The 17,912-nt window shown below is 37.5% G+C and overlaps 1 protein-coding gene across 1 annotated transcript; it reads right to left on the reverse strand.

The window, feature by feature from the left end:
• Positions 1-1,455: 1,455 nt before the first annotated feature.
• On the reverse strand, positions 1,456-16,127 carry LOC147076058 (uncharacterized). Its single transcript, XM_085941552.1, has 9 exons — positions 15,894-16,127; positions 14,910-15,062; positions 13,063-13,734; positions 11,525-11,677; positions 9,337-9,548; positions 8,913-9,026; positions 6,238-6,441; positions 5,117-5,333; positions 1,456-4,379 (listed from the first exon to the last, which is right to left on the reverse strand). Exons 1-9 carry the CDS (start codon positions 16,041-16,043, stop codon positions 4,134-4,136), a joined length of 2,121 nt encoding a protein of 706 aa, XP_085797678.1. The 5' UTR covers positions 16,044-16,127; the 3' UTR covers positions 1,456-4,133.
• Between the last annotated feature and the right edge of the window lie 1,785 nt (positions 16,128-17,912).

The following is a 17,912-nucleotide window of genomic DNA, read 5'->3' on the forward strand; positions in this document are numbered from 1 at the left end:
ACTACAAACGCACGGTCTCATGAATTTGTATTATGTAGACTGTCCATACTTAGTTTCAAACAAATGTTTGCGTACGGACAAAAGTTGACAAACAATAATTGTATATTTTGTTTGCAGTCAGATATAATATTGTATAAGTCTGTACTGGGCTTTACAACGAACACTAAAATTAACTAGACACCTAGAGCACGATTACGCATGTATAAAAATAAAATTACCTCTAAAATTAGTACGACGACGGTGTGCCGTTTCGGTAAGTCTAACGTAAAAAATTACGCAAAATATTATGTATATTTTCTCCTAAATAAATAAATACGTTACGTTAAGTTACGTCTTATTGATTATGCGATATTTTTACATGCGCTGTCAAATAGTTAGATATAGCAGGATCCTCAGAAAACAAGCTAGAATCGGCAACTGGCAGCCAAATGACTGGAATTAGCTGCAACATCTATAGGGTTGAATATACATAATTCTGTAAACACTCATGAGAAAATTATAGCCAATAGAAAACAGGAATCGAACCTGCGTCTCTTGGGTATCGCGCCCTGTGCATTGCCACTATGCTACGACTGCCATGCTTAATTGCGACAAATATTAACTATTGGCCTTTTTAACACCTGCTCATAAGCGCTCTCCAAATTAAGTTACGATTCAAATTATAATTATCTATCATCATCATCATTAGCGTGAATCTATCCACTGCTGGATGAAGGCCTCTTCAAGCTGCTTCCACTTCTCTCGGTCCTGTGCATTGCGTTGCCACGTACTTCTGCAGAACTTTATCATTTCATCGATCCAGCGGCCTCTAGGTCTACGTTGCGGACGTTTTGTACTTCTTGGATACCACTGGATGACTAGATTTGTCCAACGATTGTCTCTTCTTTGAGCTATGTGTCCAGCCCATCTCCATTTAGGGCTTTTAATAAACTCTATTACATCGCAAACCCTTTTCAGCTTCTTTATCCACTCATTCCTCTCTTTGTCCTTTCGCGTTATGCCCAGCATGCACTTCTCCATACCGCGTTGTGCTACTTTAAGTTTCTGGATCTCTCTTTTACTTAGGGTCCATGTTTCACACGCATAATTATCTATACAGTTATCAAATAAGAGATATATATACGTTTTTCTTAGGTTGTATTCTTATTTGTCCGGTACAAATCTTGCAATCGATTTTTAACTAACTTCCCGACTAGCTAGATATTTGAAACTTTTAAAATATATCACAACACGATGCCAATGCATTTTTTTAATACTTTTAGCCATCTTTAAGTAGAATTGAATTCATTTTTAGTTAATTCTGTTTTGTATGAAAAGTTATTTCGATACCATTATTGGTAGCTAGGGGTCCTAGCAACTAAATTATTAAATAATATATACGTGCGTTACTATGGAAATCAATATGAATTAATGACATTTCATTATTCAATATTTCTATAAAGTACAAATTTTTTTGGTCGTTTAAGCTAGTCAAGTCAAGTTTATATGATTCAACAGAAAATCTAAAAATGTTGTATAGAAAAAGTTCTTTTTATCTTGTAATTATTTAATTTAATTCTCAATAAGTTGATTGTGTCACAAGCTGTATGGCATGTTGCACAATCTTGTTGGAACATCCAGATCAAAATCATCTAATTCATGCCAGAAAAAAATCAGTTATCATGTTTCTGAGCTTTCTCCATTGACAGTAAACGCATTGCCATTTTAATTTTTTTTTAAATACGGTCCAATTATACCTCCAGACCGTAAACCGCGCCAAACTGTTAATTTTTGTGTATGTAAAGGTGTTTCAAGAATAGCATTTGAGTTGTCATCACTCCAAATGCGACAATTGTGCTTATTCACGAAGCAAGTTTAATTTCACGAAATAATGGGTCTGTTTCGAGTCACTATAAAACCCAATCAGTAAAATTTTGTACGTACCTTACAGTCATTCAGTTTGAGTTCTCGCGTTAACTATATTTTATACGTCTTCAAATGCTAATCTTTATGAAGAATATTCAAGTTCCAAGTTCTCGAGAACGACGTGTAATCGATTGTTCTGAATTTTCACCCACACTTTGATTCGCAACATTGATATTTTCAGCAGTACGTTTACGTTTTTGACGGGCTAGAATCTGAACATTGCAAACATTACATTTGACTAGAATTTTCTAATTAAATTATTAAGGCTATACCTCAGTTGAGGCACGGTTTAAAAAGATCGTGGCTAGGCGATGCGCGGATAGCAGGTCCAAATGACACATGCCAAACGAAATATAATTTGTCATATAAATCCAGCATGAGTCCATTTAAAGTTGTTTATTGTTCTATTAGTAACAATAATAATATATTCATTGACATGTTTACATTTTCAAGTAAATGGGTAACGTTTTTAGTCATCTTTACACGATTTAAGAATTAATACCCCCGTTGCCAACACGAAAAAAATTGACGTGTTCCCAGCTCGACGTTTTCTCTCCGAATGCCAGCGAGTCCAAAATTTCGTCGCGCCTATAGTTGAAAATTATTTGCCGTTTCACTGATGTATCGTCTTAACAGTAAGCTCTGGAAATCGATTATTTTGAGCATAAATTTCACGTGATGCCCAAACGTAGCTAGAAAAGATTCATTATTCTTGTAATAGATTTTAACAATTTGTATACGCTGTGTATCTTTCCATGATAATTTGCCAAACAATACTGAACACAAATGTTAATTTTGGTGCGGATTAGAAAAAAAATATGGCTACTATGACGTTTTAAAAATCTATAGAACTAATTTGATAACCCTTTTAAATATTATCGGGAGCAGATTGCATCAGTATTGAGACAAACAGAATTCACTGGAACGCACAGGTATTCTTCAATAATCATGGTATTGTTTCACAGTATTACAGTTATTCCACAATAGTCCATGGTCGATCCGCTGCTAGATGAAGGCTTACTCTAGTTCCATCTCGGTAAATACTTCTTCACTACACAATAAACATAATAACTATGTCGATCCTGCATGTTTTAGAGAGTCCAGTAGTCGTTCACTATCCACTCACGAGTAACATGTCCGGCCAATTGCCGTTTCTTCAGCTTGGCGACCTCTCTCGCATCTGTCTCCTTATTCATTGTTTTGTTTTGTGGTCTTTCCACCGTTTCTTTATGCCCAACAACCACCTTTCCATGCCATGTTACGCTACTCGTAATTTTTGGAATTGTCTTATATTACAATTCATGTTGCATATGCATACATGAGCACTGGTAGTGCACATTGGTTGAATACTCATACGAGACAATAAAAAGTTACTTCTGAATCTGAAGGCGCCCAAATGAGCTCCATGCACAATTTGGTTCTGCAAACAATCTCGTAACACATACCTCCAATAATTGACATTTTTATTGTTCAAGATGTTGAACATAGTTTTAATACTATCGACCGAAGGTACTTGATGGAATTTGAACGGATTTAGGTTTTGTACTATTCCATTTGAGTCGTTTTTGCGACCCAGGTTTCGCCTTTCGGCATCTTCAGGTGCTGTGTAAACTCACCAAAGCAAACACACACTGACAATGAACACTCTTAACTCTAGCTTATACAATAAATTAATACAATAAAGTAAGTAAAACCTAACAACTAACCTAACAAATAATCCAGTATATCGGCTATTTTCAAAATTTGTTTGCTTCCTGTAAAGGTAAAGTATAAACTGACAAGAACCATGTTTTATTTAGACATAAATTTTATGGCATTTATGAGTTAAGAGCGTTGTCAGTGTGTGTTTGCCTTGGTGAGTGTACACAGCGCCTGAAGATGCCGAAAGGCAAACCCGGGTCACAAAAAACGACTCAAATGGAATAGTACAAAACTTAAACACATTAGAATTTGAACGTAGTTGTTGACCTGCCCGATTTGAGTTGCGATCGATGAGCAAAGCAGTTTATCATTAGTGTTGTCTTGGAAACATTTTGTTTAAAATCTATTTTGGGGCTTCCATTTCCAAGCTCTTGTATCCTGAGTAGCGGTGAATAGTTTGGGCGGGATGATGTCTCATGTCAACCGTGAACAATACATATCAGTCTTAGTAATATAAAACAATACAAATTCAAAGAATCTTAATGCATTATTTTTGTATTGGCTTCGAATCTCCCGATATGAAATCCTTATGAGTTGATCTCTCCGTTCGGTTCGTACGTGATAAACTGCGAGTGTCTCTGCAAGACGGCATCCGTATCAGCGTGCTGGGGCTTGCTCCGCCTCAATCCGACGTGCCTCCTCATCTTCAGGTGGACGAGTTTGATGTGTGTCGCCATGGTGCTGTTCTGCGCGAATTTCTTCCCGCATTCACCGCACTCAAAAGGCCGCTCGCCTGTGTGGACTCGAATGTGTTTCACGAGGACTGCTTTCGCCTGCGGACACCAGACAAGATTAATCAAAGGATACAAATTTATATAAAATGGTACAATGTAGCAAGAAAAAGTGCATGTTGAGTAGAAGTGAGTTAGAAATACTGTCACCAGTTTGTGTACTCAAGTCTTGGCATGCAACTACCCATACTCAGTACGTGTGGTCCGATAAACTTGTTCCTAGAAACCTGTTCGAAGTTCGAACGCATGCGATGAGATCATCGCGACTTGCCTTTCAACATTATTGACATTAACTGCCCGTGAGCGAGATAGCATAATACACGTACGTCGAGCTATGATACACTCAACTGTCATTGCTGTCTCTTTCTCCCCAGTTCTAAAGTTGGTATAGTGAAGGACAGAAATGGTGACAACTGCCAACAGTAAAATCATGCACGGGTAAACGGCCTATAATGTTGCTAGTCATTTGGCATTGCAGATTCATCTGTAGCAAACTTCACACTGGTATCACCCGCGTCTTGTCAAAAACTGTAAGCATTTCAATGAAACTTTAGATTTACTTGGAAAGTTAATATAATGTCTCTGAAAGGACTCAATGTATCTGAAAGGAATGGAATCAGCTTGGAGAAGCATTCATCCAGTAATGGATTGATCCAGAGCAATGGTTATGGAAATGTGTTGTATACTGAACAGATCTACATCTAGAATAGTGCCGTGATTCCTCCGTCGTTGATAACATACCCCTCCCCTGTATGGATATGATTAAAATTCGGACTCACCCTGAAAGCCTTGTTGCAGATGTCGCATGTGTGAGTCCTGGCGGGCCTGACTCCCTCGTGTATCTTCTTCATGTGACTCCTGAGACCGTCCTGCGATCCAAACTGCATGTCGCATTTAAGGCATTTGAAGTTTTTGAGGCGCAGGTGGACCCACTCGATGTGATGACGGAGGCCCTTCTCGTCGTCGTAGCGCCGGCTGCACTGGGGACAGCCGAACCTGGAAAGAACGAGAAGATATTGTATTATCTCATTTTTTCGATGCCGCTCCATATGGAGTGTATCCGGAAAATTGTACATATGCAGTTCACGATATCACCGTGAGTTTTTGTATGAGAAACAGATAGTTGTATATCAAATTCATGCCTAAATAAAACACGGTACTGTTCGAATATCAGGATTATAGCGGAAAACACATTTTGAAAATAGCCGATAAACTGGATTATTTGTTAGGTTAACCTAACCAAACATAACCAAACCTAAACTAACCCAAACTAACAAATAATCCAGTATATCGGGTATTTTCAAAATGTGTTCTCCACAGTATTCCTGATAACCGAACAGTACCTAAAACACTTATCTTTTTTTATCACTACAACAGGCCATGCAGCCCAATGACAGTAGTGTAATTAGTAATAGAAGTGAAAAAAAAACATAAATCTGTTGTGACCTCACTGGGAATCGAATCCGGTGCCCCTGGACAAAAGGCGAGAGCCTTTACGCACTGGACTATGAGGATCGTAAAACCTCACCATTAGTAATATGATCAGCCGAGGATATTTTCACGGTACACCGTTACAGCCAGTCTTCTTATTGATATCTTTGACTCTGTAGACTAGTATGGATATGATGTAGCACTTGATTGCTCTTCAGTGAACGTCCAGAGCTATTTAACAAGTTTCTTGGGCCACACGTACTGAGTACGGGTAGTTTCATGCCGAGACTTGAGTACACAAACTGGTGACAGTATTTCCTACTCACCTCTCATCCCCAGGTATTTAAAGCTGTCGACGCTCTCGACGTTTTGCCGCTCGCTAATCAGAGGGAAATCTGGATCAGGACAGGTGGTGTTGCAACGATTAATCACCAAGTTAAATACATACATGGAAGACATTGTATCTTACCTTAGCATGTCGGGATCTATATGCTTTAGAGATTTTCTAAGATGCAACTTCAGGTTGGACTGTGTCTTGAATTTCATATCGCATTCGACGCAGTAGTAGTCTTTGGTGGTTATGTGTGTAACTTTGTGCGTGTAGAGAAGCGACGCGTACCGGAAAGCCTTCGGACACTGGTCGCACGCGTACCGCTTCACATCCGCATGACGTCTGTACAAACAATCGAACATGGTGTTCAAACGCAGCAACAAAACGAATCAAATTCAAATTTAGTTATTTACATAATAAGTAGTGAACTTTACAAATTAAAAGACGTGCACAACATGACATTTAAAGAGTAAATACAAAAATTATAAAGTAGATACACGGAAGTACACCGAATGAGCTAAGTAGAGCCTATTTTAAGAATTTATAAAACAACACCCGCCTATAATTTCATTCTCACGTAAGTGGAATATATCAACATCCGAAGCGATTTGAACAGAGTTATTGCCCTCCCAATTGGCATCACCAATGGGCGGTTAATTCTGCACCTTGGGAGAACAAACAACTGATGCTATCGATTTCTAAGACAGTTATCAGGCAGAGTTCTCATTTACACCGCGTATAAGTCGGAAAAAATACATGGCCAAACATGGATATCTTTGCGCGTTTAGACTACAGTATGTAAGCATATTTGAGAGAAAGTCAGTTGGATAAAGTCACGGATAGTATCCATACAGCCCCAAGTCAGTCTCAAAAATTTCTTTTGGACTCACTCTACCATAAGGTCATAGTTCAACAGATACGGGGCCCAAACAATCGACCCACTCTCGAGCCAGCTTCTAACTAAGGAAATATAAACAACATTTGTGGTGACTTTTTACAAATGCAAATTTGTACTATTTCATAAGATTTTTTTAGCATCCCAGGTTTTGCCTTTTGGCATCATCAGGCAGTATTGCAACGGACAAAACATTGAGAGATATAGTTCAAAACTTGAGACCTTCACTTTAGCATCTTTTCCACTTATGGATGAATGGATGAAAAACTCCGTCGGCGCAAATTTTAGCAGTGCAACGTTCAGGTATATAATCAACTTTATACTCACGTCAAAGATCCGTCCTCGTGGTGGCTTTTCAAACATACAAAAGGCGTATTTTAGAATTGTTTTGATAAACATATTAAGTAACGCATGTGCGTACTGTATAAAGATATTATATTTGCACTTCAGCAGCGAAACGATTACATTATTTCAATGAATAATGGCTCGTCCATATATGACGTTACGTCATAAGCGGGGGAGGAGAGGTCTAATATAATGTAATGGCCTGCAACAGCGAAGGGTGGAAGTACGGTGTGGAGATTCAACATAAATAGTGCACACTAGACGCTTGTCCAGAAACTTGTACATATGCAGTTCGCCGTATCACACTTCACCGTGAAATGTTGTATCAAAAATATATGGCCGTATATTAAAGACCGTCCAACATCTTTGGGTCGTATAGTACTGACATAAAATTCATGTCTAAATAAAAACACAGTTCCTGTCGGTTTACACTTTTCAGGAAGCCAGCAGCAAACAAATTAAATTTTGAAAATAGCGGATATACTGGATTATTTGTTAGGTTAGGTTTACGTTCTTGAATTCATGAATTTTGCAAAATCAGCTATGAAAATTGAATTGAATCTGATAAAATTGGAGACCGTATAGTATACGGTCATCTCTTTCCGATAGAAAGCTAACAGCGAACCGTGCCACACTGAAATGTTTTACGTACAATTTACTTGTAACCATTTAATTTGAATGTTTTTATCTGACATGTACAAATTTAATTTTGAAAATAGCCGATATACTGGATTATTTGTTAGATTAGGTTAGGTTAGGTTTCATTCTTGAATTCATGAATTTTGCCAAGATCAGCTATGAAAATTGAATTAATATTCATATTGAATCTAATAAAATTGGAGACTGTATAGTATACGGTCATCTCTTTCCGATACGAAAGCTCATGGCGAACTGTGCCACGGTGAAATGTTTTATGTACAATTGACATGTAACCCACTAGACGTTATTAGTATTTTTTGAGGCTAGTTTTTAAAGTAGCAAATATATTATTCGATTACATTTGTTTAAACACGAGTTTACGTTATGGGTTGGTAATAAAAATGGCGTACACCTGCCCAGTCCCTTCTCGAATGTCTTTTGCATTTTTCCGCATCGGAATATCACAGTGGTAACAACGTCTATGCGTATCTGCGGAGATCCCATGTAATATCACATCATGCCTTGTGTATGGATGCCATCTGACACGTGAATCTGATTTATCAGTGAAACGGAAAATAATTTTCAACAATAGGTGGAACAAAATTTTGCACTCGTTGCCAATCGGAGAGTGATAGTCAAGATGTGAGCCCGTCAATTTGTTTTGTGATGGCGTCGGAGGAATATGTTTTTATATCGTGTAAAGATGACTAAAAAACGTTACGTATGTACTCGAAAAAGAAAACATGTCAATGAATATATTATTATTATCACTAATATAACAATAAACATAACATTAAATGGACGCATGTTGAATTTTTATGACAAATTATGTTTTGTTCGGCATGCGTTGTTTGCACAATCTGCGCGTCGCGTAGTCATGATCTTTTTAGACCATGCCTCAGCTGAAGTATAGCCTTAATGGATTACAACTCACAGCATATGTGCCCGGAGAGTTTCTATTGTCTTGAAGAGTTTCCCGCACTTGTCGCAGGCTATCTTGGTCGAAGGGTAGTGGATCCGCATATGCTTCTGAAACATGGTGCGTTTCCTGTAAAACAGACAAAATTCTCATTAAATAAAAAAGTATAGCGGTTTCTAGAGATTTTGTGCGATGTGTGGTTCTGGAACAATCGTCAGTCGAAATTTTAGTATCAATCAGTGGTGAGAGGTGGAGGTAGGCTGTTAAGATTCAACATAAATAGTGCACAATTTGTCAATCAAACATATTTGTTTTCATTGAACTAAAAATACAAATTGCAGATGGTGCTGGTTAGTTTTTAAAATGCAATTGAACCCTGTCTAAACCAATCCTTTTCAACGATGTTCAATGATTTATAACATGTTGAAACGTTACTCACGTCAAAGTCTTCCCGCATACGTTACAGATGTAAGTCCTGGGCGTCCCCTCGTGCTGTAACGTGTAATGTTCGAGTAGATGCTGGCGGGAAGCCTTCACCACGAGGCACCGCTTGCACTGGTATTTGGTGGAGTGCGACTTCTTGTGGCCGCGCATCGAAACCGCGGACGGCAGATACTGGTGGCAGAGATCGCACTCGAGGTCGCCGTTCTCCTGGAATCGGAACAGACAATATATAAATAACTCTGAAACATACCTTTTGACTGTGTGTAATTCGAACACAAATATCAAAAGTGTCTTTATCCATTAAGTTATCAATCCTTTGTCAATTTTATATAGGCAGTGCAACCTTTTAATTACTTTTTAATTACCACATTTAAATAATACGTTAATTATATCTAATGGCCAAGTAATCCAAACGCGCCAGTCGCCATTGTTGGCACTAAATGAGTTAACCAAGATGAATAATCACAAAACACCGAGAAATGCGTACGTCAGTGGCGAAGGGTGGAGGTAGGCTGTTAAGATTCGCTATAAATAGTGCACACTAAGCTTTGTTAGTCATATGTATTTGTTTTTATTGAACTAAGACTACAATTTACAGATGGTGTTAGTTAGTTTTTAAAAATAAATTAAACCCTGCCTAAACGAAACCATAATAGATTTGGTCTAATTTGGGCAATATGACAAAATTGTGCACAATTTTTCATTCATTGTTATTTGTTTTCGTTGGATTAAAACTACATATTACATATATTGTTGGTTCATTCATTAAGCCCTGCGTAAACCAAACTATAATAAATAAAAAATATTATTCTATCTATAAAATACTCAAAGTTATGTATGATTTAATTGCATAATTTTAGATATTTTATAGATAGACATGTATTTTTTGACTAATATCTATTATGGCTTGGTTTCTCAGGGTTTAATTGAATTTTAAAATCTAACCTACACTATCTCTAAATTGTAGTCTTATTTCAATGAAAACAAATATGTATGTCTGAAAATGTTTAATGTGCACTATTTATGGCGGATCTTAACAGCCTACCTCCACCCTTCGCCACTGGCGTACGTAGGTTATGTAACCAAAGCGATCACAACGTGAGCTGCCATTTTCTTTTCAGGGCTGCCAATCGAAGAAGAAAAATAACAAACTACATGAATATAATATGTACAACTACACTGTACAATCGTTCAATTCAAAAACTGAACTGACTTAATACGTAGACCATGACCCCCATAATGGGGGACCTGACGAGGCTGTAGCCTGGGGGCCCGGGTTGACCAGATAAGTGAGATAAACACACATCCTAAGTTACCTCTATTAGTAAAAAAAACTGCCTGCTGCGCTATTTCAGTTTGTGAATACATATTAGCATTTTAAAATATGTGGTCGTCCGAAGCAATTTTTGATTTTTGTTTGTCGATACTGAACTACTCTATAATTTAAATAGATGTACCTATTCAAAGATACAAAAAAAATGTTTAAAATACATTGAATACCCTTAATTTTACCTCGAACATCATTTGGAAAACGCTACTTATGAGTCACACTGCAGACCCTAGTGATAGGTATGGGGGCCACTCAAAGATCATAGCCTGGAGGCCCGCTTCAGAATGTGGGGCCATAATGTAATAACAGCAGTGTAGTGAAACAGTAGTGTAATTATGTAGTAATAGAAGTGAAACAAATACAAATGCTCAGGCTTTAAGAAAATCACATAAATATAATTTAACCCGAAGCCCCCGGATCAAAGACCAGTGCCTTACACACTGGGCTACAAAGGCTGCAGGGGTACGCGTGCAAGACTATCTAGAGTTCACCTTCCCACCATATCGTGGCCGCACACCATTTATTTCCCACCACCATCTTTAGTCTGTTTTGATGTTTCATTATTAGGCGAATGGAGATAACCGCTTCGACCTTAGATCATTACACCAGACAATTCTTGACTGGACACTTCGCCGGCAGGCTCGATGAGCTTGATCTTGTTAACCGTTTGACATGTCCATGTGGCGAAGAAATACAGAACGCAAACCACAACCTCTGGGAATGTCCTAAAATGTGTCCGGAAAGGGAAGAGCTGCTTAATTAAAACCTGCACTGGTGCTCCTAATTGCAAGGATATAACATCGTAATCGACCAGTCCTTGGATTCTGAAGTATGCAACACAATAAGTACTCACCGGCGAATGCTTTGCCATGTGATTCTGAAGGACGTCTTCGTAATTGAAGCCTTTCACGCAGAGCTGGCATTTGTAGGGTGCGTTCACGTAGCGTTCGCTTTTCTCCGCAATCACCATCTCCATCACCAGCTCTTCCCGGCTTAGCTTAATAACCTACAGGAAGAAGAGGAAAATTTCATAAAAACAATCGTTATTTTATTATATAGAACATGAAAGCCGGGATGTGGGTGGATTTAAGGGACCGCATGCCGTTCGTCTATCACAACTTCACCCTGTCACATCTCAGTGTTAGGGCGTAGGGCAAGCACATGGCTGCACCACTTTCTTAGGTCCGTCGCCACGTCTCACGTCCCCCACCATGTGATACTTGCAGGGCATAGATTGGTTTTGTAGCACCATTACAGGATGAGGGAGGAACGGCCATGCATCCGAAAGCCTGTGAAGCGTCTCTTAGTGATTAATTTAATCACCGAGGGCTGCCGTGTCCATTCAAAAACTCGGATATTTGTAACGCGATTGTACCAATGTATGCCTAAGATTCGGCAGAGACATCGATTCTCAAAGCTCAAGATTAGAGACCTTTGAAGCTTGGTAAAATGCCATGCCTCACAGCCATACAGGAGCATGCATGCGTTGAACAAACGACATTTGGTCCTCACAGAATACAGCCTTGATTTAGAATTAATAGTGTTTTACTCAGTGTTGCCAGACGACATCCCGCTTTTTAAGCAAAAATAAATTGTCCCGACAGCTAAATTCACGATTATTCAACAAATACAAATAAGACATAACCATGAAGAATGAAGTTTCGAAAGTATAGAGAATACGGTGAAGAAGTAGATATGGACCAGCGCATCTATTCTATACACGAATTGTAACAATTACAACTAACTTATTGTAATTGTTACAATAAGTGCTAATAGTTTGATACAAAATTACCCTCGATAGCTGCCGTAGCAACCATAAGCAGTCTTGTGTATAGAATAGATGCGCTGATGTAGGTATGAAGAATTTAATTCACTCAAACCTTCTATTGATCTGATTGCGAGAAATTCGAAAGACGCAGCTGCACAGAAATGGCTTCAGAAATCAGTTATTTAAGTAATTCCCAGAAAAAGAGACGAAAAATATTTTCAAGTTAATTTCATTTATTTTAAGCATAACATCTAAATGTTATACCGAATGGGTATTTTCTCAGATGAATTTAAAATGACCAGATACAAGAAACAGCTGATGTTCTATTGAGTTGATATAATCGGAATTACTTGTTCAATTCAACACGATATACTCATTTGCTGAATTTTACCATTACATTAAGCAGCAGAAAGAAACTCTTCAGGAAGTCAAATCTTCAGCCAAGTACAAATAGGCGAGTGTCAAGAAAAAATACTGTTTAATATAATTCTTTTAATAGTTTCACTTTGATAGTCAGAGTTTTGTTATTTGTGTTGTCATTTATGATTGATATTATAGAAATAAACATTAGAAATATTGAACTAAGCGTAGAACTTTTACTGTAGGTCCAAATTGATTCCCACCTTATATTGTTCAGTCTCCAGTACCATTCTGCTGCTGATTTCAGGCCTGTCCCGCGACTCGCATTTGACAGTTTTACTGACATCTTTAATCTTTAACTTCTCTCTCTTTTTCTCCTTCTTTCTGTCCTTTTTCTTCTTATTCCTCCTGACTCCGCTCGGTTCAGACGCCAACAAATCCTCCAACTTGCCAATTTTGGTCCTCTTAAGCTTTATTTTTTTCTTCAGGGGCTTACTCTTGGGTGTAAATTCGTCGGCTTCTTCGTAATTGGAAGAATCCGCATCGTCATCCACGACACGTTTAATTTTCAGCGGCAAATTGTCATAATCTAAATCCATCTCTTCCAATTTGACGGCGTACAACTCTTCGCTGTCATCGTAATGATTTTCATCGGACCAATTGTCTTTTATCTCGTACTTGAGGTCTTTCACGCTGTCTTTTACCGTATTTAAATCACTTTTAATCATATTTTGACAGAAGTTCCTGTGCTGCGTTTCGACGCTGTACTCTAAACACGTTGAAAACGCAGAATTGACGCTAGAATTGGTTACATTCTCGCCGTTTTGCGTGGATAACGACGTGACGTCTATTGAAAGAGTGTTTGAGTAAGATAGCGTAAGGTTTTCGGACGCGTTCAGTCTGTCTCTCTCGTTTTTGAAGAAGTCTTTTGTCGGCTGAAAAGAAAAAAATGATATTAAGTATTTAAATAAAACATTTTATGGTGCATGTTCAATTTTTTGGATTAAAATACTTTGCTGTGTCATATGGAGGACGGAATAATTCCGATCCCTCCTTAGCTTCATCACTTTCAACTCCTAACACCTGTTTCGGCAGAGTTTCAGTACACGGGTACAGAGGACACTTCATGTCATTAAAGATAAATGACGGCAGGACAAGTAAAGATTCTTTTTATTTTCTAAAAATCTTTCTTTAAGCACTAAGATGCATGTTTGCCACATCAGTCCTGTGCAGCATCGCTACGGGACAAGGAAATATGGCACTAAAATCTTTTCATTCTTACACGTTTATATCATCATGGAAGGCGGCCGTGCACAATGCGCGGCTGCATATACATGGCGTGTGGAGAAGGGGTAACTCAAATCATTGATTCCAAAATACTTTTAGTGCAGGTAGTTGAATTTAGATGACAGTAAAAAAATTTACATTCTATATAATGGCTTAACTACACCAGCAGAGGCGCTGATCCAACCAGGTCCAACGATCCATGCCGACTGTCGTGACCAATCGTCTTTACATTATAAGCAATTACACCCAACGATTCGATCATGTTGATCCTTGTTTACGATTGCTGATCCAACCAGGTCCAAAGATCCATGTCGACTGTCGTGACCAATCGTCTTTACATTATAGGCAATTACACCCAACGATTCAATCGTGTTGATCCTTGTTTACGATTGGTATAAAATAAACATAGTGTTATTATTAAAAATACAGGTTGACCAAAAACAATTTGTTCGTTAGATTGGTGGCTACAATGGACAGTTTTTCCTGACTTTTTTATGTCAAAGCTAACTACCGTAGCAAGTAGTGAGTCGCAGCCATTTGACGTTGGTTTATTTAATTTAGTTGGTTGAGATATTTTTAGATAATTTATAGATAGATGAAAATTTTTTGACTATTATCTATCATGACTTGATTTACACAGGGTTTAATTGAATTTAAAAAACTAACCAACACTATCAATCTACAATATGCAGTCTTAGTTTAATGAAAAAATATACGTATGACTGACAAAGTTTAGTGTGGACTATTTATGACGGATCTTAACAGCCTATCTCCACCCTTCGCCACTGGTATCAAGAGGCGACAAATGGGAAGATATTCCTACCTGTCGTCTTCTGTAATAGCCACCCTGTTCATTGATGAAGGCATCCAGAGCATTGCGGACATTCCTGCATCGCTCTCGAAAAAAATGGAATCTCTTCAGGCGGTGAACACAGGTGGAGCATATCCAAGATGGCAAGCCGTCCTCCGGCAATGCCTGGGAATTGAGAAGCAATATGTGTTTGAGTGAGACAGAAGACATATGAATAAAAGGGTTAGGTTTTAAGACGTGAAGCCGGTAAATATTGGTTTGGCTTATGTGCTTTGTTTTGTGGTGCGAAATATAAAGTTATCGGTAAATATTTTTAGTTAATTCAGTAGAAAATATGGTTGACTGTGTTGTGTGTAAACGTGATAGTCGTGCTGAGAAGCAAGATGATGGTATAACATTAATTTATAGTTAAGTTAACAATAATAAAACTGTGGTTCTACTGTGCTTCATATAGGTAGCCGGCCAAAACCCTGTTTCTTTAATATTATTGCTCTAAGGTGGGTGGTGGGGGGGAATGAATGCTTTATAAACAAGAGTCAGGTATACAGTAAGTCCTCGACTTGCGTGAGTACGACATACCTATAAAATAAATCATTTTTCTACATTACAATTGTATAATTAACAGTTTATATTGCATATTCGGCTAGTGTTTTTAAGTTATCAACAGACCAAAGATATTTCGAGGTTATGTTCATTTAACAATCAAATAATGATACAATCAGTTAATAAACAATGAAAAAGTAACTAATACAATCTTTAAAATTTATAATTTACTTTGTTTGATTACTTAAAATGAACATTAACTACGTATTCGGGTGAAAAGGGATGTAAATAAAAAATATTTTGTTGATATACGAGGGCTAAGGAATAATCAATTTTCTAAAAGAAATCAACTATGAAAATCAAATCGAATGCTGCGGATCTTAGGTTAAGATATTATTCTACAATATTCACGTTAGTTTTATTATATATGCTGACTAATTAGTCAATATTTACTTGAATATTAGTGACAGACGTGTAGATGTTGTTTACGCCTTCGTCGAAGACATTTGACATGTTTTCGTGCATTTCCAGGCAAGCCCGGCAGACTTTTCCGTCGAAATAAGACGATACGATCTCGCCGGCATTATTTTCCGTTGAATCCATGTCGTTTTATTTTATTTCCGGCATGTTTTTATAATAAATTGGACAATTTGACGTCTCGACTTAACAATTATGTCGGCCATGTTTGGTTTATTTGTATTGCCAGATGAAAAAAATTAAACAAAACTTTCCGCAATGAAGTTATACTACGACTTTTATATTTACATGCTTTTAATAATTTCGTTTATTTCCATGCTTGATATAATTAATTAATTAAAAGAAAATAACTTCGGAAAATATCTGACTTCTTACAAGTCAAAAAGATCTCGCTTTCCAAATAGGTATAAAACCGTTGGGGCAACATTACAATTCTCAATGCAGAAATAATTATTCGCACCCCGGTAACTAAACTGTCGCAACGCTGAAATTCACACCACTCAGCATTACAAATATGATACACTTCAATATTTATGTTTTGTTGTCAAAGCAAACCAGAGTGGCGGAAGTGATTTCCTTAGTCATAACTTAGATCAACAGTGTCTATTATGATTTATTTAATTGCGACAATGACTCTTTGTAATTGTGTTGATTTCATTTGTATAAATAGCGAGGACGACCCATAACTCGCCACTGGTCACTCTTGACTCGTACTATATCGGTATCAACACTATATCGGTAGTCGTAGCCACCAGATCACGGCTTGATCTGAGCACGAGCTCACCGCAATCACTCTACACCGTTATTTTACTCCGACCATTGTAACTCTCCGTAATCTGCATCGACACAATAAATATCCACATCCAACTACATCACCGATGCCTCAATCAACTCGGCTGCCTACTACCTGATCGATCTCCCAAAACATTAATAACATAATATTATGATAAATAAGTAGGCTTACCATAATTATGAAACTCTAAACCGGGACAGGAACGGGAAATAGGTCAAAGAAACAAATTTGACCACTAAAATTTGTTTTATTATTAAAAGTATGTACAAAAGAAGAGTTTTGTTGGAGCAGAAATTTAAATTTATTTATTTGTTGTACCAGCCGTACTTATCGCTGAAATGTACTTTTTTCAGCAAAAGATTTAAAAAAATTAAAATTAATAAAAGTTACACGTAATGCCAAAGTGGCCAGTTGAGTTACTCGAACTGTGTAGATGTGAACATATTTAGGTATATAATATATTCACAACGAGAGCTTCAAATTCGATTGGCAGACCATCCACAGCAGATTGAAGTATATTGTGCACAATATAGTATGCTCCACATCCAATACCGACGATATTAACACCAATTTCTGATTTGAGTCGGCAGTAAAACTTATTTTCCTCATCTATGTATGCCTCCAAAATTCATGTTACAATAAATTGTCACCACAGAATGCAGTTATCTTTTTATCAATCTCGTGACGACGCAATGTTGAAATTATGTTTTCAGTCAATATTTCCGATGTCTTGGCGTGAACAGACTCCAAATCCAGCAGTTTTACGTGCACACCTTCTAATGTTAAAAAGTATCTAACAACAATAGGCGCTAGTATTAATTCTTTTCTATTTAAAGTGTCGCTAGTTCACTTTCAATATACTATTACGTCTTCTATCTACGGCCAATAGTGACAATTTATTATTGCCAATCATTCATACGCGGAATAACAGCCGGGACAAAATGCCAAACCGGCCGGAACCAATGTGTGAAACCGGGACAATCCCGGTCAAACAGAGACGTAATACTATGGCAAGCCTATAAATACGTATACGAATAAAATTATTATAATCAAGAATTGAGGCTCGCAGCTAAAAATACACGTCTTTCTATTTTATATGGTATTTTTTGATGACTTTGAGATATTGAACTAATTTATCTACATGTACCTACTATGAATGGTAGACTATGAAAAAAACGTATAACTCTAGGAAATACTTGACT

Source organism: Rhyacophila brunnea, unplaced genomic scaffold (genome assembly GCF_057557595.1).
Source record: "Rhyacophila brunnea isolate RB1 unplaced genomic scaffold, BYU_Rbru_1.0 scaffold_13, whole genome shotgun sequence".
NCBI lineage: Eukaryota > Metazoa > Arthropoda > Insecta > Trichoptera > Rhyacophilidae > Rhyacophila > Rhyacophila brunnea.